Here is a 26,199-nt window from a genome sequence, read left to right as displayed (position 1 = left end):
CGTGAGCGGGAACCAGCCTGACCAATAGGAGCTGCGGGCGGGACGCGCCGCTGGGGAGAACGGCCAATCAGAAGCGCGGAGGGCGGGCCCTAGTGGGAGGCGCGGGGCTGCGCGCGTGCGCGGGCGGCTGAGGCGGGCGGTGAAGCGGCGGCGGCGGCGGCGCCGGGCGGAGGCGGCGGCCATGGAGCCGGGATACGGCGGTAGGTGCGGCGCGGGGCAGTCCCGCGGTGCTGACGCTGCCCCAGCGCGGCGGGGGCTCCTTCCCGTCGCTGCCTCAGCACCGGCTCCGTTACCGGCGGTTGAGGGGGGGGGGCTCCGCCGCAGCGGCAAGCGCTGCGCCCACCCCCCCGTGAGGCGGCGGCGCCGCTGATTGGCTGAGTGGCGCGTCACTCACCGCTAGGGCGGCGCTGATTGGCTCTGGGGGGGTCGTGCCCTGAGGGGGGCGGAGGGGGCGGAAATGGCGCCGGGCCCGGTGCTGAAGACGACACAAAATGGCGGCCGCAGCCCCGCCCCCGCCGCCTGTGCCTCAGTTTCCCTCGTCCTGGCGACATTCGGAGGGGTCCCGTGTCCCCTCCTCAGGGGGATTCCCCCTTGGATCGCCCTCAGGATTCCCCCTGGAAATTCCCTCGGTTCCCTTCAGGAACCCCCCTGGAATTTCCCCTGGATCCCCTCAGGATCCCCCTGGAATTTCCCCTGGATCCCCTCAGGATCCCCCTGGATCTCCTCAAGATCCCCTGGAAATTCCCCTGATTCCTCAGCCTGGAAAAAGGGACCGGGAAAGGGAAAATCCCGAGCCCGATGCCCTCGGAATCTCCTTTTCCACCGGGATTTCCCCTCCTTCAAATCCAAAGGATCCCAAATCCAAGGATCCCGTGCTGGGAATGGAAGGAATTCCCTCAATCCGAGGTTTTCCAGCTGGATCAAAGCCCCTGCCTGGAGTTTTTTTGGGATGAGAGAGGAGAAATATTCCCAAAATCCTGGAATCTCTTCCCATTTGGAGCCCTCCATGCTTTCCTTCCCTTTAAATCCACGATCGGGAGCTGCAAAAATCCCTGGAAATTGAATTTTCCTTCACTTTTAGGGACACAAAAATCCCGCCAGGACAATTTTTCCTTCCTTCCCTGGATTTATCACTTCATTCCCAGCTGGAATCGATGGAAATCCCGGCTGGAATTCCTGCAGGATCCACGGAAAAGGAGCTGTTCCCCTTGTAGCGGGAATTTGGGATCCGGAATTTCCTCTGTGCTGGTTTCAAACCTTTATTTCCGTGGTTTTGTTGGTTTATTTTTTGGATTTGGGAATAAAAAAACCAAGCAACGGGATGGAAAAAGAAACCTGGAAAAGCAAAACGGGGATGGAATCGGCCTCTGCGAATCCTGGGGATTTTTCTGGATGAAAAACCCGGAAAAATTCTGTCAGCCGAGATTTCCTTGGATTTATGGAATTAGCAGCGGGACTGGGACTGGAATAAACGGCTCCGGAGGGATTTTTATCCCGGATTTTCCCTGGATTTTGGCATAAAACTCTGCAATTCGGACAATCCTTGGCCGGATTCAAAAACGTGGAAAACCGACCCCGAATATTCCCAAATCCGTGGATTTGGAGCCTCCAGTTTTGGGATCCATGGATGGAATTCCCAGGATTGATCATCCCAGAGGACAAAACTCTTCTCCTTGGGACGGAATTCCATCGAAATCAGGAATTTCCACACTCAGCTCCGTAAAATTGGCTTTTCCTCCTTTCCCGGTGTTGTTTCTTTCCCAGTTTTTTTGGTCGATTCCGTGGATTTTATCCCAAAAAATGGAGACCAGGATTTATTCCCGAGAGTTTTCCCTCCTGGAAATATTCATGGAGTATTTCCTTCTGGAATTAATCCTTAATTCCCACTGGAAACCTGAGGTTTTATCCCGATTTCCTGGGGAAAAAAAAAACCAAAAACAGGAAAATGGGAGTCGGAACATCCAGGGACAAAACCCAGGGAATTTCATCCTGAAAAGGACAAAAATCCTTTGGAAAACGGGGAAATTTGGGAGCAGCAGCTGCGACTTCCCGAAGATTCCGGCCTGGCTTTGCCTCCGGGCTCAACAATTCCCAACTTTTCCCTGGGAGCAGCTCCGGGTGGGGGGCGGGAGGAGCCGGATTTGCGGGAAAACCGGGAATTCCTGCTGCTTTTTTGGGGTGCCTCATCCCGGGCTGGGCTGGGATTTGGGGCTGGGGGGGTTGGGATTTGGGATCTGCCTCTGGAAAAGTGGGAATTTGCCCTTCCCGGCTGACGGCTCCGCCTTTTCCCCAGGATACGGCGCCTGGAGCACCGGGGCCGGCGGCACCCAGGGTGAGCTTTCCTCAGCTTTTCCTTTTTTCCCCTTTTCCCCCCTTTCTTCCCACTGTTTTCCCACTTTTTTCCCCTTTTTCCCACTTTTTCCCCCCTCTTTTCCCCCTTTTTCTCCCTTTTTTCCATCTTTTTCTCTCTTCTTCCCCTCTTTCTCTCTCCCTCTCCATTTTTCCCCCTTTTTCCCCCTTTTCCCCCCTTTTTCCCCCTTTTTCCCCCTTTTTCCCCCTTTTTCCCCCTTTTTCCCCCTTTTTCTCCCTTTTTCCCCCTTTTTCCCCCTTTTTCCCCCTTTTTCCCCCTTTTCCCCCCCTTTTTCCCCCTTTTTTTCCCCTTTTTCCCCCTTTTTCCCCCTTTTCCCCCTTTTTCTCCCTTTTTCCCCTCCCAGAATCTCTGCATCCACCCCCAAATCCCCTTTTCCCTCTTTTCCTGCTTTTTCCTGCAAACCCCACTGCAATTCCCAACAAATCCCAGCCCCTTCCCTCCCTGCTCTTCCCAAAATTTCTCCCTTTCCCCACAAATCCCTCTGATTCCCGAGCCTTTCCCCCAGAATTCCAGCAGTTTTCCCTGGGAAAATTCCCGTTCTCCCTGTTTTCCCCAGGTTCCTACGGCACGAGCGCGCCGAGCTGGCAAGGTGGGAGCGGGGGCAGCGCGGGATCCTCCGGAATCCGGGAACGCTCCGCGGCCTCTTCCCAAATTCCCTGATTTCCTGCTCCTCCCTTTTCCCATTTTTTTACCCCTTTTCCTCCTTTTTCCTCTCCTTTTTCCCGTTTTTTCCCCTGGAATTCTTTCATTCCCTCCTAATTAAGCGGCTCATTAATTAATTAATGACCCCGGGGGCTGCGAGTTTGATCCACCCCGACCCCCCCCCCACGAATTCCCTGGGAATTTTTTTCCCTGGGAACCATCCCGGGATTTTTCCCGCCGGGATCCCCACCCCGGAATTCCTTCATTCCCCCACTAATTCCCCCTTAATTAATTAACCAATGGCTAATTTCCCTTAGCTAATTAATCAACGCCTAATTAACCCTTTCATTCCCAGCCTACAGAGGCTACGAGTTCCACACCCCCCAAATTCCCTGGGAATTTTTTCCCTGGGAACCATCCCGGGATTTTTCCCGCCGGGATCCCCCCCTGGGTTCTTTCCATCCCTAATTAAGCAGCTCATTAATTAACCAATTAACGAATTACCCCCTCCAGGCTATGAGAGCTACGAGTTCTACGCGGGCTCGGCCTCGGCGCCGCCCGGAGCCGCCTACGGATCCTGGGAGACTCCCAAGGCTGCGGAGCTGGGGCTGGGATCCTCCGAGGGATCCTCGGGATTGGGATCCTCGGGATTGGGATCCTCGGGAGCCGCCTACGGATCGGGAGCTGCGGGATCCGCCTACGGATCGGGATCCGGGAGCGCCTTCGGATCCTCGGGAGCCGCCTACGGATCCGCCGGATCGGCCTTGGGACTGGGATCCTCGGGACTGGGATCCTCGGGACTGGGATCCTCGGGACTGGGATCTTCAGGATTTGGATCCTCGGGATTTGGATCATCGGGATTGGGATCGTCAGGATTGGGATCGTCAGGATTGGGATCGTCAGGACTGGGATCTGCAGGACTGGGATCCTCAGGATTGGGAGCCTCAGGATTGGGAGCCTCAGGAGCCGCCTATGGATCGGGAGCTGCAGGATCTGCCTATGGATCGGGATCCGGGAGCGCCTTCGGATCCTCGGGATCAGCCTTGGGACTGGGATCCTCGGGATTGGGATCCTCAGGATTGGGCTCCTCAGGATTGGGATCCTCGGGATTAGGATCTTCAGGATTGGGATCCTCGGGATTGGGATCATCAGGACTGGGATCATCAGGACTGGGATCTTCGGGACTGGGATCTTCGGGATTGGGATCTTCGGGACTGGGATCATCAGGACTGGGATCTTCGGGACTGGGATCTTCGGGATTGGGATCTTCAGGATTGGGATCATCAGGACTGGGATCATCAGGACTGGGATCTTCGGGACTGGGCTCCTCGGGATTGGGCTCCTCGGGCTCGGCCTTTGGGGCGGAAGTTTCCGGCTCCAACCCCGACTCCATCATCGCCAAGATCAACCAGCGCCTGGACCTGCTGGCCAAGGAGGGCGCGCCAGGGGAGGGGCGCCAGCCACAGGAGAGGTGGGAATTCCATCCCGGATTCCCCCAGATCCCTCCCTCCCCTTCCTGGCATCGGCCCTAATCCGGGATTTTATTCCCAATTTCCCAGCATAAGAGGAGGGATCCCTGCCCTTCATTCCCAGCCCTAATCCCGGTTTTTATCCCCATTTTTCCAGGATAAAAAGGGGATCCCTGCCCTTCATTCCCAGCCCTAATCCGGGATTTTATTCCCAATTTCCCAGGATAAGAGGAGGGATCCCTGCCCTTCATTCCCAGCCCTAATCCCGGTTTTTATTCCCATTTTTCCAGCTCCTTCCGCTTCGACTCTCTGGCCCCTCTGGACGGGCGCGTTTCCCGGGATCCTTTCCGGCCGTCCTTTCCCTTCGGAGCGGGGCCCTCGGAGCGTTCCCGGGACGCCCCCGGCGGCTCCGGCTCCTTCCCGGCGCTTCCCGGCTCAGGCGGGCCCCGCGGCCGCGGCCGCCGGCGCCTCCCGGAGCCGTTCCCGGCACGCTGGAGCGAGCCGGCGTTCCCGGGAAACCGCGCGGGGCCGGAATCGCGAGCGCTGCCCTCGCTCTTCCCGCCGGCGCCGGAGTATCCCGGCGATTATCCCGACTACCCCGGCGACTATCCCGACTACCCCGGCGACTATCCCGACTACCCCGGCGATCTGGGGGTGCCGGGAATGCCGGGAATGCCGGGCCTGGGGCGCTCCCTGATGGGCGGCCGCAGGAGGGAGCGGCCGGGGGCGCTGCCCTGGAACGGGGCCCTGTTCCCGGTGAGTCCCGCAATTCCCATTCCCCCTTTTCCTGCCTTTTCCCGCCTTTTCCTGCCTCTTCCTTCCTTTTCCTTCATTTTCCCGCCTTTTCCTGCCTTTTCTTTCCTCTTCCTTCTTTTTCCCACCTTTTCCCGCCTTTTCTTACCTTTTCCCGCCTTTTCCCACCTTTTCCCGCCTTTTCCCGCTCCTTCGTACGCCATTCCCAGGTTTCCCCACTTTTTCCCCGCTCTTTTGCCAGTTCCTGTTTTTTCCCAGATTTTTCCACTTTTTCCCCAGATTTTTCTGCCTTTCTCCCACTTTTTTTCCCCATTTTTTTCCCCACAGATTTTCCCTGCTCTTCCCCACGTTTTTCCCAGGGTTCCTCAATTTTCCCCACGGGATTCCCACATGTTCCCCATTCCCGGATTTCCCCATTCCCAGCTTTCCCCATTCCCAGGTTCCCGGGATTCCCACATGTTCCCCATTCCCTGATTCCCGGGATTCCCAGGTTTCCCCATTCCCAGGATTCCCCATTCCTGAATTCCCCTGATTCCCGGAATTCCCAGCTTTCCCCATTCCCAGCTTTCCCCATTCCCGGATTTCCCCATTCCCAGGTTCCTGGGATTCCCGGCTTTCCCCATTCCCGGATTTCCCCATTCCCGGATTCCCCATTCCCAGATTTCCCCATTCCCGGATTCCCCATTCCCGAGTTTCCCCATTCCCGGATTCCCGGGATTCCCGGATTCCCCTGATTCCCGGGATTCTCCGCAGGGCCGGCGCCGCCCGTTCCGCGCTCGCTCCGGGGGGCGCTGGGAGCCCGAGGGGGCCCGGAAACGGAAACGCTCCCGGAGCGGCGACGACGGAGCCGGGAACGCCGATGGGAACGCCGGGAACGCCGGGAACGGCTCCGGGAACACCGGGAACGCCGATGGGAACACCGGGAACGCCGACGGGAACGACCCCAAAAACACCCGGAGCGACAGCGACGGCAACGAGCGCGACTCCGAGCACGGTAACGCCGGCCCCGCTGGGAAATTCCAGCTTTTCCTGGGAATTCCCAGCCTTTTCCTGGGGATTCCCACCTTTTCCTGGGGATTCCCACCTTTTCCTGGGAATTCCCACCTTTTCCTGGGAATTCCCAACTTTTCCTGGGGATTCCCACCTTTTCTTGGCAATCCCCATTTGTTCTCCTGAGATTTTCTCCCTTTTCCTGGGAATTCCCACCTTTTCCTGGGAATTCCTGCCCTCTCCCTTGGATCTTCACCGATTTTCCTCCCCTTTCCCGGGATTTTCTCCCTTTTCCCGTGGATTTCCCCTTTTTCCCGGGGTTTCCCGGCCTTTTTCCCCCCAATTCCCGGCGTTTTTCCCCCTGAATTTTCCCGTTTTTCCCGCAGGAGAGGAAGGGGAAGGAGAGGAGAAATCCTTGGATGAGGCTGACAAAGGTGTAAGTGTTCCAGGGATTCCCCGAAATCCGGGAATTTCGGAGCCCTGCAGCAATTCCCGAGGGATTTTCTGGCTTGGAGCATCCCAAAAAAACCCTCTGGGAATGGGAAAATTCGGGAATTTGGGCCCGGAAGGGCTGGATCCCAAATTTTGGGTTTTTTTTTTTTTTCCAGCTGGGATCAGAAATTTGGGGATTTTGGGAGGATTTTTGGGAAGAATTCCTGCCTGGAAAAAGTCGGGAGGGGCTGAGCGGGGCAGGAATTCCCAAATCCCTCGGGGCTTTCCCAGCCTGGAAAATTCCATGGAAAACCGGCGGGGTTTTTGGGAATATCCACGAAAAACGGGGTGAAAATTCCCAAAATTCTGCTGATCCCAAGAAATTCCAAGAAAAATCCACTCCAGTCTTTCCTTTTCCTTCTTTTTGCTTTCCAGGAGATCCCGGATTCCGCTCCCCAGGAGAATTCCCGGGATTCCGGGGCCCTTTGGAAGGAGCTGGGGGGAATTCCTGGATTTTCCAGCTTTTTTTTGGGCTCTTCCCGCTGATTTTGGAGGAATTTTGGGGCGTTTTGGGGAGGAATTCCCGAGGATTTCGTTGGGGAGGATCCCAAAGGATTCCAGAGGATCCCAGGGAAGCTGAACCCGCTGGGAATGGGGGAAAAACCTGGGAAAAATGGGGGGAAAACGGGGAAAAAAGGGGAAAAATGGGGAAAAACCTGGGAAAAATGGGGGGAAAATGGGGAAAAAAGGGAAAAAATGGAGAAAAAATGGGAAAACTGGGGGGGAAATGGGAAAAATTGGGGGAAAAATTGGGAAAAAGTGGGAGAATCTCAGGGAAAATGGGAGAGAAAATGGGGAAATTTGGGAAAACCCGGGAAAAACCTGGGAATCCTGGGGATTTGGGGGTCTGGGAATGCTGGGAAAGGATTCCCTGGAGTTTTTTGGGATGAGAATTGCCGAGTTTTCCCCTCAGCGTCCGAGGAGGAGGACGAGGAGGTGAGGAAGAAGCGGGAGAAGCAGCGCAGGAGGGACCGGATGCGGGACCGGGCCATGGACAGGTGGGGCCAGCCGGGAATTCCTGGGAATTCCCAGAAATTCCAGGAGTTTTCCCCTCCCTCGGGGCAAATCCCGCACCTGGAGCCCCTCGGGGCCCAGAATTCCCGGGAATTTTGGCGTTTTCCCGCTTCCCCAGACAAGAATTCCCGGGGACTTGGGGATTTTGCCCCGTGAATTCCCAGAGATTCCCGGATTTTCCCCAGTTTCAAGATGAGAAATTCCGGGATTTTTGCGCCTCCCGGTGCCTCCTTGCCCGAGAATTCCAGGGATTTGGGGCCACCCTGGAATTCCGGGCCGACAATTCCCGTTTTTGCGCCAGCATTCCCAAGGAACCCCGTGGGATAAACGGGATAAAATGGGACGTTCCCGTTCCGGGGCCGATTTTGACGGGATTTTCCCGGTTTTTCTTTCCCGGGATTTGGCTTTTCCCAGGATCCAGTTCGCCTGCTCCGTCTGCAAATTCCGGAGCCTGGAGGAGGAGGAGATCCAGCGGCACCTGGAGAGCAAATTCCACCGGGAGACGCTGCGCTACATCGGCACCAAACTGCCCGACCGCAGCGTGCAGTTCCTGCAGGTGGGAGCTCGGGAATCCTGGGAATTCCTTGGGAATTTTGGGGGGATTTTGGGGGGATTCTTTGGGAATTTATGGGGGATTTTTGGGGGATTTTTTGGGAATTTTTAGGAATTTTTCAGGCTTTTTTGGGGAATTTTTTGGGGATTTTTTAAGAATTTTTCAAGATTTTTTGGGGAATTTTTTTGAGATTTTTAAAGAATTTTTCAGGATTTTTTTTGGGACTTTTTGGGGGATTTTTTAAGAATTTTTCAGAATATTTGGGGAATTTTTAAAGAATTTGTCAGGATTTTTTTGGGATTTTTTTGGAGATTTTTTAAGAATTTTTCAGAATTTTTTGGAAATTTTTAAAGAATTTTTCAGGATTTTTTGGGAATCTTTTGGAGATTTTTTAAGAATTTTCCTGGATTTTTCCCGTTATTTTCTCAGGATTTTTTTTGCCGTTTTCCCGAAAGGTTTTAGGTGGAAAATCGGGATTTTTGTTGGAATTTTTGGGTTTTTTTTTTTTTTCCTCAGATTTTCCAGGATTTCTTTGGGATTTTCCAGGCTGGAAATCTGGGATTTTCCCATTGTTTTTTGGGTCAGAATTCCCAGATTTTCCATGGTTTTGGGTCAGAATTCCCAGGGTTTTCCAGTGGGGTTTTTCCTTGGGGGTTGTTCAGGATTCCTTTGGGATTTTCCCGGTGTTTCTGGGCAGCCATTCCCGGATTTTCCCGGTGTTTCTGGGCTGCCATTCCCGGATTTTCCCGGTGTTTCTGGGCCGCCATTCCCGGATTTTCCCGGTGTTTTCCCAGGAATACATCGTGAACAGGAACCGGAAGATCGAGAGGCGGCGCCAGGAGCTGAACGAGAAGGAGGGGAGCAAACAGAGACCCGACCCCTTCAAGGGTAGGGAATTCCGGGAATTCCGGGAATTCCTGGGAAATCCAGGGAATGTGCCGGGGTTTCAAATCCGGGAGATTTTCCAGGCTTGGTTTGGGAATTTTCCCTGGGTTTATTTGGGAATTTTCCATGGATTTATTTGGGAATCCCCCTGTTTTCCCTGGTGAGTTTTGGGGATGTTCCTGCCCGTCCCCGTTGCCGGGGTGATCCCGTTGCCGTGGTGATCCCGAGGGGGGGGATCCCGTTGCCGGGGTGATCCCGTTGCCGTGGTGATCCCGAGGGGGTGATCCCGTTGCCGCGGTGACGGAGGTGCCGGGGTGATCCCGTTGCTGCGGTGATCCCGTTGCCGGGGTGATCCCGAGGGGGTGATCCCGTTGCCATGGTGATCCCGAGGGGGTGATCCCGTTGCCGGGGTGATCCCGAGGGGGTGATCCCGTTGCCGGGGTGATCCCGAGGGGGTGATCCCGTTGCCGGGGTGATCCCGTTGCCGGGGTGATCCCGTTGCCGGGGGGATCCCGTTGCCGGGGTGACGGAGGTGCCGGGGTGATCCCGTTGCCGGGGTGATCCCGTTGCCGGGGGGATCCCGTTGCCGGGGGGATCCTGAGGGGGTGATCCCGTTGCCGGGGTGATCCCGTTGCCGGGGGGATCCCGTTGCCGGGGGGATCCTGAGGGGGTGATCCCGTTGCCGGGGTGATCCCGTTGCCATGGTGATCCCATTGCCGGGGTGATCCCGTTGCCGCGGTGATCCCGAGGGGGTGATCCCGAGGGGGTGATCCCGTTGCCGGGGTGATCCCGTTGCCGCGGTGATCCCGTTGCCGGGGTGATCCCGTTGCCACGGTGATCCCGTTGCCATGGTGACGGAGGTGCCGGGGACGCAGGGATCGGGCAGGAGCACTTCTTCCAGCGCATCGAGGCCGCGCATTGCCTGGCGTGTGACGTGCTGATCCCGGCCCAGAGCCAGCGCCTGCAGCGGCACCTGAGATCGGCCCAGCACGCCCGCAGCCGCAGGGTGAGAGATCCCACGGGAATTATCCCTTATCCCGGGGAATTCATGGGAATTATCCCACGGGAATTCATGGGAATTATCCCTTATCCCACGGGAATTAATGGAGATATCCTGGGATTATCCCATGGGAATTATCCTGGGGAATTCCTGGAGTTATCCCAGGGATTCAGGGGGTTATCCCATGGGAATTCATGGAGTTAATCCCTGGAATTATCCCAGGGGGAATTCGTGGAGTTATCCCTGCAGTTAGCCATGGGAATTCATGGAGTTAGACCTGGAATTATCCCTGCAGTTATTCCTGGAGTTATTCCTGGGAATGCCTGGAGTTATCCCTGGGAATGCCTGGAGTTATCCCTGGGAATTCCTGGAGTTATCCCTGGGAATTCCTGGAGTTATCCCATGGGAATTCCTGGAGTTATCCCTGGGAATGCCTGGAGTTATCCCATGGGAATTCCTGGAGTTACCCCTGGGAATTCCTGGAGTTATCCCTGGGAATGCCTGGAGTTATCCCTGGGAATTCCTGGAGTTATTCCCTGGGAATGCCTGGAGCGATCCCTTGCCAATTCCTGCATTTCTCCCCATTCTCCCCAAACCCTTCTGGAATTCCCAATTTTCCCTTGGAATGCCGGGGATCCCTGAGCCCACCCCAGTCCCGTGGGGAATTCCCAGCGGCATTCCCGGGGGCTCCGGCATTCCCTGGATCCGGGTTTGTGCCATTCCCGGCATTCCCGGGCTCCGGGTTTGTGCCATTCCCGGCATTCCCGGCATTCCCAGGCTCCGGGTTTGTGCCATTCCCGGCATTCCCGGGCTCCGGGTTTGTGCCATTCCCGGCATTCCCTGGCTCCGGGTTTGTGCCATTCCCGGCATTCCCGGGCTCCGGGTTTGTGCCATTCCCGGCATTCCCGGCATTCCCGGGCCCCGGCATTCCCTGGATCCCGGTTTTTTGCAGCTGGCAGCGGAGCAGTTCCGCAAGGCGAGCCTGCACGTGGCCAAGAGCGTCCTGAACAACAAACACATCGTGCGCATGCTGGAGCGCTACCTGCAGGTATTCCCTTTGGGAATTCCCTTCCCAAAAACCCCTCAAAATCCCAAAAATCCCTCAAAATCCCACAAAACCCCACAAAATCCCACAAAATCCCACAAAATCCCCGCCTTCCCCCCCCGATTTTGGGGTTTTTTGTCCAATTTTTGGGTTTCCCCGCCCCACTTTTTCCCCGCTCCTTTGCCATTCCAGCACGGTCAGAGCCAAATTCCCAGGGAATTCCACAGCTTCTCCCAGTTTTTGCTGGATTTTTGTCCAATTTTGGGGTTTTTTCCCCCCTTTCTTTGCCATCCCGAAATCCTCGGAGCCAAATTCCCAGAAAATTCTGGAAAATCCCGGAAAATTCCGGAGCTTTCCCCCATTTTTTTGTTGCTTTTTTTTGTCCAATCCTGGGGGTTTTTTTCCTCGTTTTTTCCGGCGGTTTGGGCATTTCTGGGAATTCTTTCCCAGTTTTTCCTCCTCTTTCGTGTCCCAGAAAAATCCTGGAATTTTTCTTTATCCAATCTGGGAATTTTTGGGGGTTTTTTTTTTCCGGTTCTTTTGGCGTTCCCGGCTTGGTTTTCGTTGTTTTTCGGGAATTCCTTCCCAACTTTCCGTCGTCTCCTCGGCATTAAAGCAAAAACCCCTCAAATCCCGGACTTTTCCCAAAAACTTCCTCTGGAGCCGTGGATCCCGGTGGGGAATCGTCGGGAATTTGGGGAATTCCTGGAATTCCGGGGGCGGTTCCAGCCCCAAATCCCGATCCCAGGAATCCCAAACCCCCCCAGATCCCGGGATTTGGGGCTGGGCCGGGATTTCCCGGGGTTTCCCGGGGTTTTCCTGGGTTTCCCGGGGTTTCCCGGGGTTTTCCGGAGTTTTCCGGGCAGGATCCGCAGCCGGGCCGGAGGAAAAGCGACGGAGCCGCCTCTGGAGGATTCCCGGGAAAAGCTCCACGATCCCAAAAAAATCCCTTCCCGGAGCTCTGGGGCCGGGAAACCGCGGAAAAACGGGAAAAGCCGGGAAAAAAGTGGGAAGAGATTGGGGGGAAAAAGTGGGAAAAACGGTGGCTGTGCCTGCTGGCTCCTGGGGGAAAAAAAACGGGATTTGGATCCCGGGAAAAAATCGGGATTTGGATCCCGGGAAAAATCGGGATTTGGATCCTGGAAAAATGGGATTTGGATCCTGGAAAAATGGGATTTGCATCCCGGGAAGATGGACCTGGAGTCCCGGGAAAAATGGGATTTGGATCCCGGGAAAAAATCGGGATTTGGATCCCGGGAAAAATCGGGATTTGGATCCCGGGAAAAAGGATTTGGATCCTGGGAAGACGGACCTGGAGTCCCGGGAAAAATGGGATTTGGATCCCAAAAAAATCAGGACTTTGGATCCTGGGGAAAAAACGGGATTTGGATCCCGGGAAAAATGGGATTTGCATCCCGGGAAGACGGACCTGGAGTCCCGGGAAAAATGGGATTTGGATCCCAAAAAAATCAGGACTTTGGATCCTGGGAAGACGGACCTGGAGTCCTGGGAAATTCGGGATTTGGATCCCAAGGAATCGGGATTTGCATCCCGGGAAGACGAAGCTCGGGTGCCGGGAAAAATCGGGATTTGGATCCCAAAAAAGGATTTGGATCCTGGGAAGACGGACCTGGAGTCCTGGGAAAAATGGGATCTGGATCCCAGAGAAATGGGATTCGGATCCTGGGGGAAAATCGGGATTTGGATCCCAAAAAAAAAACAAACGGGACTTTGGATCCTGGGAAGACGGACCTGGGGTCCTGGGAAATTCGGGATTCGGATCCCAGGAAAGAAGAGGGACGTTGGATCCCGGGAAAAAAAAAAATCGGGACTTTGGAGTCCACAGAAAAAGGATTTGGATCCCGGGAAAAAAAAAATCGGGATTTGGATCCCCAGGAAAAGGGACGCTGGATCCCGGGAAAAGGAGGGAATTGGGATCCCAACGGCAGGGAGCTGGAGCCCCGGGAAGACGGAGCCGGAATCCCGGGAAAAGGAGCTCTGGAATCCCGGGAAAAGGAGCCCCGGAATCCCGGGAAAAGGAGCTCTGGAATCCCGGGAAAACCTCTGGAATCCCGGGAAAAGGAGCTCTGGAATCCCGGGAAAAGGAGCCCCGGAATCCCGGGAAAAGGAGCCCCGGAATCCCGGGAAAAGGAGCTCTGGAATCCCGGGAAAAGCTCTGGAATCCCGGGAAAAGGAGCTCTGGAATCCCGGGAAAAGGAGCTCTGGAATCCCGGGAAAAGGAGCCCTGGAATCCCGGGAAAAGGAGCCCCGGAATCCCGGGAAAAGGAGCTCTGGAATCCTGGGAAAAGGAGGGAATTTGGATGCCGGAATCGGCTGCGTGGGACGGGAGCGTTCCCGCGCTCCAAATTTTGGGATGGAGGCATTCCCAAGATCCCAATGGATCCCAATGGATCCCAATGGATCCCAATGGATCCCAGTGCAGAGCAGCCACATTCCCGCTGTTTTCCCGGCCTCCCATCCCGGATTCCGGGAGAAACACCCAGAACACCGAACCCAACCCCCCCGGAATTCCCGGAATTTCCTGGGAATTCCCCTCGGAGGCGGCTCCGGAGCGCTCCCGTTCCCAGCTCTGCAATTCCTGGCTGGGAAAGGAGAGGGGGGCTGAGAAATCCCGGAAAAAACCCCCAAGAATTCCCAAAAAAATCCCGAAAAACCCCCCCAAGAATTCCCAAAAAACTCCCCCGAGAATTCCCAGAAAAATACCAGAAAAATCCCAAAAAAAACCCTGAGAATTCCCAAAAAATTCCCCCCCAAAAAATCCCAAAAATCTCCCCCGAGAATTCCCAGAAAAATCCCAAAAATCTCCCCTGGGAATTCCCAAAAAACTCCCCCAAGAATTCCCAGAAAAATCCCAGAAAAATCCCAAAAAAACCCCTGAGAATTCCCAAAAAATTCCCAAAAAAAAAACCCCAAAAATCTCCCCCGAGAATTCCCAAAAAGCCCCCCCTGGAATTCCCGATCAATGCCCCCGGAGCAGCAGCTCCTCGCTTGGAGTTTCGGCTGCTCCGGAGGAAACCGGGAAGAGATTCCCGATGGAATCCGGGATGGGGAATCCGGGGATTCCGGGAGGATTCCGGGAGGATTCCCGAGGATTCCCGAAGGTTCCGGGACGATCCCAGGGCCGCGATCCCGGATTTTCCCCCTTTGGAGCTCTGAGCTTTCTCCTCCCCCTCCCCAAATCCCCGGAATTCTCCGAACCCCCGGGATGAGATTCCCCCCCCCAAAATCCCCCCCAAAATCCCGGGAATTTGGGGTTCCCTGCCCCGGGAATTCCGGCGGAACTCGGAGCTGGGATGGGGAATTGAAGGAATTTCCCCCTTTGGATTCAAATCTCCCAAATTTCCCCCAGGATCCGGCTTTTCCCAGGGATTGGAGCCTTTCCCAGCGGAAATTCCCAAATTTCCCCAAAATTCTTGGGCTCTCCCCCCAAATTTTCCCAATTTTCCACCGTTTCCCCCCAATTTTCCAGGGTTTTCCCAGATTTCCATGGTTTCCTCCATTTTTTCCCCATTTTCTCCCATTTTTCTCCATTTCTCCTATTTTTTCCTCATTTTATTCCCATTTTTTCTCCATTTTTTCCCCTTTTTCCCCCATTTTCCCCATTTTTCCTCGTTTTCCCCCATTCTTCCCCAATTTTTCCCATTTTATTCCCATTTTCTCCCATTTTATTCCCATTTTTTCCCAATTTTTTCCCAATTTCTCCCATTTATTCCCCATTTTTCCCTATTTCCCCCCATTTTTTCCCAATTTTTTCCCAATTTCTCCCATTTTATTCCCATTTTTCCCCATTTTCCCCCATTTTCTCCCAATTTCTCCCATTTTTTCCCCATTTTATTCCCATTTTTCCCCATTTTATTCCCATTTTTTCCCAATTTTTCCCCATTTTTCCCCATTTTTTCCCCATTTTCCCCCATTTCCCCCCGTTTTTTCCCATTTTCCCCGTTTTTCCCCCCATTCCCGCCTCCTTTTCCCTTGCAGGGCGAGGATCCCTTCTCGGAGGAGCCCCCGGAGCCCCCCAAGTCCCCGGGAAGCTCCGGAATTCCCGGGGATTTCCCGGCACCCCGGGAATTCCTGAAGGCTCCGGAGCCGCTGCGGATGCCGCCCTTCCTGCAGGACGAGGACGAGGAGCCCCAAAATCCCGGGAATTCGCCCCAAAACCAACCCCAGGGCGGGGAGGGGGAAAATCCGGGAAGAGAGGGGGAAAATCCGGGAGAAAATCCGGGAAGAGAGGGGGAAAATCCAGAAAAAAATACGGAAAAAAATCCAGAAAAAACTCTGGGAAAAGACGAGGAAAATCCAGGAAAAACTCTGGGAGAAGAGGGGGAAATTCCAGAAAAAAACCCCGGGAAATGCGGAGAAAATCCAGAAAAAAATCCGGGAAAATCTGAGGAAAATCCAGAAAAAAATCCGGGAAAATCTGAGGAAATTCCAGAAAAAAATCCGGGAAAATCTGAGGAAATTCCAGAAAAAAATCCGGGAAAATCTGAGGAAATTCCAGAAAAAAATCCGGGAAAATCTGAGGAAATTCCAGAAAAATCTCCGGGGAAAGAGGAAGAAAATCCCGGAAAATCTCCGGGGAAGGAGGAAGAGAAAAGCTTGGAAGAGCCCTGAGAATTCCCGGGGAAGGTGAGGGCTCGGATCCCCGGAATCCTGGATTTTCCCAGGTTTTTTTCCCGGATATTTTTGGGGACAATTCCTGGGAAATCCTTTCCGAGGAATTCGCTTTTCCCGCCGGTTTTTTTTGTTTTTGTTTCCTTTTTCCAGGGTGAAGAAACCGCGGAGCCGAAAATTCCCGGGTTTTTCCCAGGAAAATTCGGGAATTCCAGGAGGGGGAAAATAAAAAAAAATCTCCCGGAAAAAACCAAATAAAGTTGGAATTTTGGAAATTCCCAATAAAGGCGGCGCTCGCATCCCAGGGAATTTTTTTTTCCTTCTTTTTCCACCCCCTCCCAAAATTCCTCAATTTTAGGGAAGATTTTCCCCCCAAAAAAAAAAAATAAAAAGGAATTTTTCCCTCGTTTTCCCGGGGAGGATTTGGGGCTTTTTAAGGAACGATCTCGTTCCAAAAAGGGATTTTATATTTTTTGGGGGAAGAAATCCCAGATTTTTCCCCAAAAATTCCCTTTTCCAGCAGAACCCGGAGGCTCCACCCCCCCCCATTTCCTTTTTTCCCGGAGAATTCCCAAAAAAAACCGGGAATTTTTTGGGATGGGGAGGGAGAACCCTGAGCCAATCCCGGATTTCCTGGGGGTTTTTTTTCAGGACCAAAATCCCATTTTTCCACCCCAAACCCGATGGGAATTCCCCCAAAAAAATGGGAATTTCGGGGATTCCCCCCCCCCCCCCGGAGCGATCCCGAATTTCTCTGGGATGGGAATTCCCGGAGGGAATTTTGGGTGGGGGATGGGGGAAGCTCTCGGTGACGTCACAGCCCCAAAATGTCCCCGGGACCCCCCCTCGGGGATTCCCCTCCCCCCCCCAATGTCCCCCCCCGTGACGTCACGCGGCGGGGCCGGCGGCGCGGGTGGGCGTGTCCCGGGTGCGCCGTGACGTCACGCGCAGCGCGGTGAGGTCAGTGCGGCGCCGCTGCCGGAGCCGCTGCCCCTCGGTGCCCGCGGCCCCCCCGCCCCCTCCCCTCCCTCCTCCTCCTCCTCCTCCGCCCCCGCCGCCGCCCCCGGCCCGCGGGGAGGGAGGGAGGGCGGCTCAGCCCGGCCCGGCCCGGCCCGGCCCGGCCCCCTCAGGTAAGAGCGGGGCCCGGGGCGCGCCGGGAGGGCCGGGCCGGGCCGGGCCGGGCGGTGCCGCCGCTGAGGGGAGAAGCGGGAGGATGTGGCGGTGTGTGTGTGGGGGGGTGATACCGGGTGGGCTTCACGGGGGTGCCGCGATTCACCAACGCCGCTTACGTCGCCCCGCCGGCGTAACCCGCATTGCGTAATGCGGCCGCTGCGTCAGGGCGGCTACGCCGGCGGCGTAAACTGCGGCGCGGGGCCCGCCGCTGCGCCAACGCCGTAAAGGCGGGGGCGCCGCCGCCGCTTCCCGCCGCCCGCCGCCCTCTCCGCCGCCTCCCGCCGCGGCCGCCGGGGGCTCCGCGGCCCGGCCGCCGGTCCCGGCGGGCTCGGGGGGCTCCGGGGGAGCGCGGGGGTCGCGGCGGAGCGCCCTCCGCCCTGCGCCGCCGGGGTTACGCCGTTGGCGTAGGGCGCGGGGCGGGGCGGGCGGGGCCGCGCTGCGCCGTTGGCGTAAGCGCCGTCGGGCGCCGCCTTGCGCCGTTGGCGTAGCGGAAGCGCGGCGGGGCGTTGCGCCGTTTGCGTAGCGCCGGGCGTGCGCGGCGCGGGCGGGGCCGCCTTGCGCCGTTGGCGTAGCGCGGGGCGGGGCCGGCGCGCGGGGGGCACTTCCTGCCGCCGCCATTTTGTCGCGGACCGGGAGGAAGCGGTGGCGGCTCCTGCGCGGCGGCAGCGCCGGCCCGGCCCGGCCCGGCCCGCGGTGAGTGAGCCCCGGGACGGCGGAGGGAGCGGCCGCGCCGCCGGGCGGGGCCGGGCGGGGCCGCGCCGCCGCGGCGGAGGGAGCCGCCCCCGTTAGGCCCAGCCCGCCCCCGGCAGGCCCGCGCCGCTCCCGCCCCCGGGCCGTGAGGGGAGGACGCGCTGAGGGCGGCCGGGGCTGCGGGGCCTCCCCGGGCCCGGCGCTGCAGCCGCGCTCGGGACCCCCTCAGGGCGGCTTTGACCTTTCCCGCCGCGCTTTTCCCACATTCCCGGCGGTTGTGGCGGTTTTTTGGGAATTCCGGCTCGGCGCTGGGAATGGGGGGGGGCTCCGGGGGTCCCTCAGGGCGGCGCCGGGGGTTGGGGCTCGGGGCGGCTCCCTGAGGGGATTCCCGGGATTTGTGGGGATGGGAAGGGGACGCTGAGGGAACTCGCGGCTTTTCTGGGGCGGGAATTCAAATCCTGAGGGAATTCCCGAGTTTTGGGGATGGGAATTGGGAGCCCGAAGGAATTCCCGGTTGTTTTGGGGTGGGAAGGGACCGCTGAGGGCGTTCCTGGTTTTATTTGGGATCAAGAGGAAACACTGAGGGGATTCCTGTTTTTTGGGGGGATCAAGAGGGAAAACTGAGAGGATTCCTGGATTTTCTGGGATAGAGAGGGAACACTGAGGGGATTCCTGGTTTTTTTGGGATGAAGAGGGAATTCCCGGGTTTTTTTGAGTAGGAATTGGGAGCTTGGGGGTGTCCCCAGGGTTTTGTGGTTGGAATTGGGAGCCTGAGGGAATTCCTGGATATTTTGGGATGGGAATTGGGAGCCTGAGGGAATTCCTGGATATTTTGGGGTGACAGGGCATCCCTGAGGGTGTTGCCAGGTTTTTTGGGAATACACTGAGGGAATTCCTGGGAATTTTGAGGTGGGAAGGGAATAGTGAGGGAATTCCCGGGTTTTTTGGGGTGGGAAAGGGACGCTGAGGGAATTCCAGGGTGTTTTGGGAGGAGAATTGGGAGCCTGAGGGAATTCCCAAAGTTTGGGGATGGGAATTCAGAACCTGAGGGAATTCCTGGGTTTTTTGTGGTGGGAATTGGGAGCCTGAGGGAATTCCTGAGGTTTTGGGGTGGGAATCGGGAGCCTGGGGGAGGTTTTGGGGTTGGAATTCCCAACCTGAGGGAATTCCCAAGGTTTTGGGGTTGGAATTCCCAAGCTGAGGGAATTCCCGAGGTGTTGGGATCCCTCCCCGCTGAATTCCCTTGGATTTCCCTCCCCAAATTCCCCAAATTTCCCCAAATCCTGGCGTTGTCTGGGCTGAGCTTCCGGGCTGGCTTTTCCCGGGATCCAGCAGATCCCAGCTCCAGACGCTTTGGGGGGATTTGGGAATCCCTTCCCAAAGTTTGGGGGGATTTGGGAATCCCTTCCCAAAGTTTTGGGGCTGTTTTGGGAGCTTTGGGATTTCTGCGCATCCTCGCTGCGATTCCAGGGGGTCGGAGCCGCTTCCGTCGGATTTGGGGTTTTTTGGGATCGTTTCCCGAGCTTTGGGGCGGCTTCAGCGTCGCCTGTGGAATTCCCGAGCGTCTCTCCGAGTTTTGGGGCCGTTTGGGGATTTTTTTGTGGAATTCTGGGGCGGTTTGAGGATGTTTTGTGGAATTCCGGGGCGGTTTGAGGATGTTTTGTGGAATTCTGGGGCGGTTTGAGGATGTTTTGTGGAATTCTGGGGCGGTTTGAGGATGTTTTGTGGAATTCCGGGGCGGTTTGAGGATGTTTTGTGGAATTCCGGGATGGTTTGAGGTTTTTTTGTGGAATTTTGGGGTTTTGAGCGTGGTCTGTCAAATATTTGAGTTCTCTGAGCATCACTCAGTGAATTTTGGGTTTTTTTGAGGATTTTCTGGGAAAGTTCTGAGATTTTTGAGCCTCATTTTCCAAAATTTTGGGTCGTTCGAGGATCATTCCCAAAATTCGGGGTCATTTGAGGATCAATCCCAAGATTTTGGGGTTATTTAAGGATCATTTACCTAAGTTTGCGATATTTAAGGGCCATTCCCAAATTTTGGGGCTATTTAAAGAACTTTCCCAGATTTTGGGGTGTTTTTAAGGGTCACTCCCAAAGTTTGAGGATCATTCCCGAAGTTTTGGGGTCGTTTGAGGATAATTTCCCAAAGTTTTGGGGTTGTTTGAGGATAATTCCCAAGGTTTTGGGGAATTTGGGATCCCTCGGGCCTGGGAATGAACCCCTGCATTCCCAGCGGAGCATGGGATGAGATTCCCTGGCCAGAATTGAGGAAAAACGGGATTTTCCCAGGATTTTTATCCCTGGGGTTCCTCCAGGCTGCCTGCCCTGATCCCAAATCCCGGAATTCCAGGGACAACGGGGATTGGTCATGGAATTCCGGGGGTTTCCATCCCGATTTTTGGGTTATTCTGGGAGCAGGGAGGGAAATCCCAAGGCCCGCCCCTCCCTCATTCCCATTCCAGGGGATTTCTGGGAATAATCCCCCAAAATTCCCTTCCCGCTCCTGGATGGGACCAGGGAGAATCTGGGAATTTTGGGATTGGGATTCCCTGGGCTTGGGGAGGATCCGGAGGATTTTCCATGGAATTCTGTTCCCAGGGTGGGGCAGGGAACGGGGAATTTCATCCCGGAGGATCCCCCGGATCCCAAATTCCTCCGGAATGTGGCGGAGCTGGGGCGGGAAAGGGGGGGAAAAAAGCGGGAAAAGCTTGGGAAAATCCACCCTCATCCCAAAAAAAAGGGCGGGAATCCCGGTTTGGGGTGGGATTTTGGGATGAGCTCCACAAAAAGTGGGGGGGAAAATGGGAATTTTTGGGGACGGGATGGATGGAATCCTGCCCGGAGCTCCCCGTTCCCTGCGGGATTCATCCCAAATCCCCAAAAATCCCCTGGATTGGGAAAATTCCCTGGAAAACCCCCGGGATTCCGTGGGAAAAGGGGATTTCTGTGGAGGAAAATTCCCCAAAAAATCCGTTTGGAGGGAAAATTCCAGCCTGGGAATTCCCTGCTGCGGCTCCCGCTGGGCTTTGGGAAGAACCTCGGGAAACCGGGAATTTGGAGGCTGGAACTCTGGGACGAGGATCCCAAATTTTCCCTCTTTGGCCTCCTTCCCTCCCCTTTCTTTCCCTGGGAATTCCGGGATTTTTCCTTTGGGAATTCGGGGCTGGGAGTTGTCTCTGCCTGGAACTGGGGGGGAAATCTGGGAATTCCCATCCCGGATTTCCTGGGATCGAAGCGTTCGGGGTTTTCCAGGGGGAAGTTCGGGATCGCCCGGGGAACTGCAGGAATTTGGGGAAGTTTTCCCGGATTTTTCCGGCTCCGGAATTCCGGGCTCGGATTTGGAGCCGCAGCCCCGCCCAAGAGGGCAATTAAGGGTTAATTAGGGCCAACTTTAATTGCCTGGGGTCATTCCCGGGGTTAAATCCCAACTCTGGGGCGGCTCCAGGAGTTTTCCCGGCAATCTGGGGGCTGGAATTGGGAATTTGGGAGCTGGAATTGAGGATTTGGTGCCTGGATCGGGAATTTTGGGGCCTGGATTGGGAATTTTGGGGCCAGGATTGGGAATTCTGGGTCTGGAACGAGGAATTGATGGGAATTCCCTTTTCCTGTTGCTGTTTTTCCAGAGGTTTTTCCAACGGGAGCTTGGAAAATGAAGGTCAGAGGCTGAGGGAGCCACAGCTGGAAGGGGCACCTGGAATTCAGGTAAATTCCGGCTTTTCCTGCGGCCCTGGGGGAGGAATTCCAGGATTTTCCCTCCAAGGCCAGGCTGAAGCGGGAGCAGACGGAAATCCCTCCTTGGAACGTGGATTTGGGGCTGGAAAAACGGGGGGAAAAGCGGGAAAACCCCAAATTCTGTTGCCAAATCCTCGTTTTTCCGTGGGAATCTCGGGGTTTTTGGGGATGCCGATAAACCCGGGGCGGTTCTCGGGGTTCTGGGGGGGAATTCCCGCTCTTCCCGAGGTTTTTATGGTTCCCTCAGAGTCGGGGTCGGGAGGCGGCCGAGCCCGGAGCCGGGCCGGGATAGATGGACAAGCCAAGCAACTTCTGACTCCGCGGCTTTTCCGGGCTGAAATTCCATGGCAATGTATCCCACAAGGTACCGGGGGCACGGGGGGCTCCGGGGATCCCTGCTGACAGAATTCCTGCTCTTTATTCCCTGAATTCCTGCTCTTTATTCCCAAATTCCTGCTCCTTATTCCCAATTCCTGCTCTTTATTCCCAATTCCTGCTCTTTATCCCCAAATTCCTGCTCCTTCTGACAGAATTCCTGCTCTTTATTCCCAAATTCCTGCTCTTTATCCCCAAATTCCTGCTCCTGACAGAATTTCTGCTCCTTATTCCCAATTCCTGCTCTTTATTCCCAAATTCCTGCTCTTTATCCCCAAATTCCTGCTCTTTATCCCCAAATTCCTGCTCCTGACAGAATTTCTGCTCCTTATTCCCAATTCCTGCTCTTTATTCCCCAATTCCTGCTCTTTATCCCCAAATTCCTGCTCCTGACAGAATTCCTGCTCTTTATCCCCAAATTCCTGCTCTTTATCCCCAAATTCCTGCTCCTTATCCCCAAATTCCTTCTCCTTCTGACAGAATTCCTGCTCTTTATTCCCAAATTCCTGCTCTTTATCCCCAAATTCCTGCTCCTTCTGACAGAATTCCTGCTCTTTATTCCCAATTCCTGCTCTTTATTCCCTGAATTCCTGTTCTTTATTCCCAAATTCCTGCTCCTGACAGAATTCCTGCTCTTTATTCCCAATTCCTGCTCCTTATTCCCAATTCCTGCTCCTTTTTCCCCAATTTTTTCTCCTTTTTCCCTTCAAATTTCTTCCCCTTCCTCAAAATCTTTCCCCTTTGAGGAATTTTGAGGGAATACAACGGGATTTTGGGGTAATCAAATGGGATTTTGGGGGAATGCAATGAGATTTTGGGAGAAATAAATGGGATTTTGGGAGGAATAAATGGGATTTTGGGGGAATGCAATGGGATTTTGGGAGGAATAAATGGGATTTTGGGAGGAATGAATGGGATTTTGGGAGGAATAAATGGGATTTTGGGGTAATCAAATGGGATTTTGGGGGAATGCAATGGGATTTTGGGAGAAATAAATGGGATTTTGGGGGAATGCAGTGGGATTTTGGGAGGAATAAGTGGGATTTTGGGAGGAATAAATGGGTTTTTGAAGGAATGCAGTGGGATTTTGGGGGAATGCAGTGGGATTTCGGAGGAGCCAAGGCCTGGATCCTGTCCCGCAGGGTCTCTGGCGAGGAATGCAACGGGCTGAACGCGCTGGCGGCCGACAGCGGCCCCGGCACGCGCCTGCGGAACCTTCCGGTGCTGCCCGACGCGCTGGACTCGGCGCAGGCGTCGGCGGCGCCCGCGCCCGGCCAGGCCCCGCCCGGCGTCGGCGTCGGCGCCAATCCGCCGCCGCCGGAAACGTCCAACCCCAACAAGCCCAAGCGGCAAACGAACCAGCTGCAGTACCTGCTCAAGGTGGTGCTGAAAACCCTCTGGAAGCACCAGTTCGCATGGCCCTTCCAGCAGCCCGTGGACGCCGTCAAGCTCAACCTCCCGGTGAGCGCCGGGAAACGCCGGGAATGGCCGGGAATCGCCGGGAATGGCCGGGAATTGGGGACGGGGGAACGGCCGGGAAACGCAGCCGGGAATCAGCCGGGAATCACCGGGAATTGGGGACAGGGGAACAGCCAGGAACTGCCGGGAATTGCCGGGAATTGGGGATGGGGGAACGGCCGGGAAACGCAGCCGGGAACTGCCAGGAATCACCAGGAATCACCGGGAATCACCGGGAATCACCGGGAATTGGGGACAGGGGGAATGGCTGGGAGTCAGGGAATGGTGGGAATCGGGGAGCGTTGGTCCAGTGGTTGGACTTGATCCAGTGGATGGATTTGATGATCCAGGGGTTGGATTTGATGATCCAGGGGTTGGATTTGATGATCCAGTGGATGGATTTGATGATCCAGGGGTTGGATTTGATGGGGTTGGATCCAGAGGTTGGATTTGATGATCCAGAAGTTGGATTTGGTGATCCAGGGGTTGGATTTGATGATCCAGGGGTTGAATTGGATCCAGAGGTTGGATTTGATCCAGGGCTTGGATTGGATCCGGTGATCAGATTTGGTGATCCAGGGCTTGGATTTGATGGGGTTGGATCCAGGGGTTGGATTTGATCCAGTGGATGGATTTGATGATCCAGGGGTTGGATTTTGATGATCCAAAGCTGGATTTGATCCAGTGGTTGGATTGGATCCGGTGATCAGATGTGATGATCCAGGACTTGGATTGGATCCAGAGGTTCAATTGGATCCAGGGATTGGATTTGATGATCCAGGGGTTGGATTTGATCCGGTGATTGAATTGGATCCAGGGGTTGGATTTGATGATCCAAAGCTGGACTTGATCCGGTTGTTGAACGCGATGATCCCGTGCTTGGGCTGGGATTTTTAGGAATTTATCCAGAATTGGGAAATTTTGGTACTTTTGGGATGAAATTCCCGGAAATTTCCTCCTTTTTTAACAAAAAAATCCCCACTTTAGGGAGCAATCCCGGTGCTGATGAATCCAGGAACGAACCAGGAGACCCCAAACCCTTAAAACCCTCAAATTCCCAATTTTTTTTTATTTTTTTTTTTTAATCCCCAGGATTATTATAAAATAATTAAAACTCCGATGGATATGGGAACAATAAAGAAACGCTTGGAAAACAATTATTACTGGAATGCTCAAGAATGTATCCAGGATTTCAACACCATGTTTACAAACTGCTACATCTACAACAAGGTGCGGGAAAAATTCCCGGGAATTTTGGGGGGAAAACCCGGGATTCCATGGCTGGGAACGGTCCCTGGTTCAGCCTCATTCCCATTGGGATTGGTGGAATTTCCCCCTTTTTTTTTTTGCTTTTTAGAGGAATTTTGAAGGCATTTTCTTCCCTATTTCCCCTCATTTTTCTCCCTCTTTTCCCTCTCCCATTTTCCTCCTTTTTTCCCCTGTTTTCCCTTAGTTTTTCCCTGATTTTTTTCCCGCTTTTTCTTCCCTTTTTTCACCCCATTTTTCTTCCCTTTTTTCCTCTATTTTCTCTTAGTTTTTCCCTGATATTTTTCCCCTTTTCCCCCCCCTTTTCTCCCCTCTTTTCCTCCCTTTTTCCCCAATTTTCCCCTTTCCTCCCCATTTTCCCGCCTTTCTCTCCCCTTCCCTTCCATTCCCTTCATTTTTTTCCTACATTCCTTCCATTTTTCTCTATTTCCCTTCAACTTCCCCCATTCCCCCCCTCATCCTCGCCCCCTTCCCATCCTCAGCCTGTAAAAAACCCCAAATTCATCCCCAAAACTGCCCCACTCCTCCAGGCCGCTGGAAAACCCCAAATTCCCGTTTTTTCGCCCCGTTTCTGCAGCCAGGGGACGACATCGTGTTGATGGCGGAAGCTCTGGAGAAGCTTTTCCTGCAGAAAATCTCGGAGATGACGCAGGAGGAGACGGAAATCGTCATCGCCCAGACCAAGGGCCGGGGCCGCGCCCGCAAGGAGGCAGGTGGGGATCCCAAAATCCCTGAATCCCCAAAATCCCTGAATCCCCAGAATCCCAGATTCCCAAACTGCAAATCCCCAAAATCCCAAATCCCCAAAATCCCAAATCCCCAAAATCCTCAAATCCCCAAATTCCAAATCCTCAGATCCCCAAATCCCCAAAATCCCAAATCCCCAAATCCCCAAAACCTTAAAGAGATCCCCCCAAAAATTCCCAAAATTACGTTTTTCCATATTTTTCCCAGGATTTTCTATTATTTTTTCCCCGCTCTTCTTATTTTTCCCATATTTTCCTTCATTTTTTTTTTTATTTTTCCTCTTTTTTTCCCTTTTATTTTCCCTCAGTTTTCCCTTCTTTTTCCCCTTTCTCCCTCCCCATTTTTATTTATTTTTTCCCTTATTTCCCCCTTTTCTTCCCCTATTCCTCCCCTTTATTTCCCACATTTTCCTGTCCATCTTTCCCTCATTTCCCTCTTTATTTCCATATTTTCCCTCTTTATTTCCACGTTTTCTTTTCTTTATTTCCACATTTTCCCTGCCATCCCCTCCCCTATTTTCTACATTTTCCCCTCTACTTTCACCATTTTTTCCCTGATTTTTTCCCATTTCTCCCCCGTTTTTGTTCCTCTTTTCCCCCCTCATTCCGGGCCCTTTCCGCTTCCCGCTGACGCGCTCTCCCTTCCCGGCAGTGCCCTCCAAGCCGGGCTCCTCGGCGCTGCCGGCGCCCGCCCCGGCCTCGTCCCCGGTGCCGCTGCTGCCGGCTCCGGGCCTGGCTCCGCCCTTGGCCTTTCCCGGCGCCGCCGTGGGCTCGGAGCTGCCGCCGGCGCCCGCCGTGCCCGCGGTGCCGCCGGCGCCGCCCGCGCCCGCCCCGGCGCCGCCCGCGCCCGCCCCGCCCGCCGCGCTGCCGCCGCACCCGCCCGTCATCCCCACGCCCGCCCAGCCCGTCAAGG

The 26,199-nt window shown here is 55.0% G+C and overlaps 2 protein-coding genes across 8 annotated transcripts in view; both read left to right on the top strand.

Moving 5' to 3' along the window:
• The first annotated feature begins 86 nt into the window (after positions 1-86).
• Positions 87-16,150, top strand: AKAP8 (A-kinase anchoring protein 8). Of its 2 annotated transcripts, XM_086871264.1 has the most exons (14): positions 87-200; positions 2,294-2,332; positions 2,928-2,960; positions 3,527-4,484; positions 4,773-5,238; positions 5,989-6,229; positions 6,612-6,659; positions 7,631-7,715; positions 8,146-8,287; positions 9,079-9,172; positions 10,045-10,175; positions 11,122-11,217; positions 15,214-15,861; positions 16,000-16,150. In XM_086871264.1, the coding sequence occupies exons 1-13, from the start codon at positions 182-184 to the stop codon at positions 15,844-15,846; spliced, it is 2,985 nt and encodes a 994-aa protein (XP_086727390.1). In that variant the 5' UTR covers positions 87-181; the 3' UTR covers positions 15,847-15,861; positions 16,000-16,150. The 2 variants fall into 2 exon arrangements, with proteins under 2 accessions (XP_086727390.1, XP_086727389.1); XM_086871263.1 differs by having other exon boundaries at positions 15,214-16,150.
• A 637-nt stretch (positions 16,151-16,787) lies between these two features.
• BRD4 (bromodomain containing 4) overlaps positions 16,788-26,199 on the top strand; it is a 32,404-nt gene continuing 22,992 nt past the window's right edge. For 4 of the 6 annotated variants that reach the window (XM_086871428.1, XM_086871425.1, XM_086871429.1 and 1 more), the window contains exons 1-7: positions 17,605-17,712; positions 21,333-21,411; positions 21,689-21,805; positions 22,959-23,277; positions 24,367-24,504; positions 25,118-25,253; positions 25,939-26,198. In XM_086871428.1, the coding sequence (XP_086727554.1) occupies positions 21,786-21,805; positions 22,959-23,277; positions 24,367-24,504; positions 25,118-25,253; positions 25,939-26,198 (873 nt within the window). In that variant the 5' untranslated portion in view covers positions 17,605-17,712; positions 21,333-21,411; positions 21,689-21,785. Of the gene's footprint in view, positions 16,807-16,838; positions 16,977-17,604; positions 17,713-21,332; positions 21,412-21,688; positions 21,806-22,958; positions 23,278-24,366; positions 24,505-25,117; positions 25,254-25,938; position 26,199 lie in introns of those variants that run through there. The other 2 variants (XM_086871427.1, XM_086871426.1) reach the window with 2 other exon arrangements.

Source organism: Cyanistes caeruleus, chromosome 35 (genome assembly GCF_971803275.1).
Source record: "Cyanistes caeruleus chromosome 35, bCyaCae1.hap1.1, whole genome shotgun sequence".
NCBI classification, from domain to species: domain Eukaryota; kingdom Metazoa; phylum Chordata; class Aves; order Passeriformes; family Paridae; genus Cyanistes; species Cyanistes caeruleus.
This window is presented reverse-complemented; position numbering and strand designations above follow the sequence as displayed.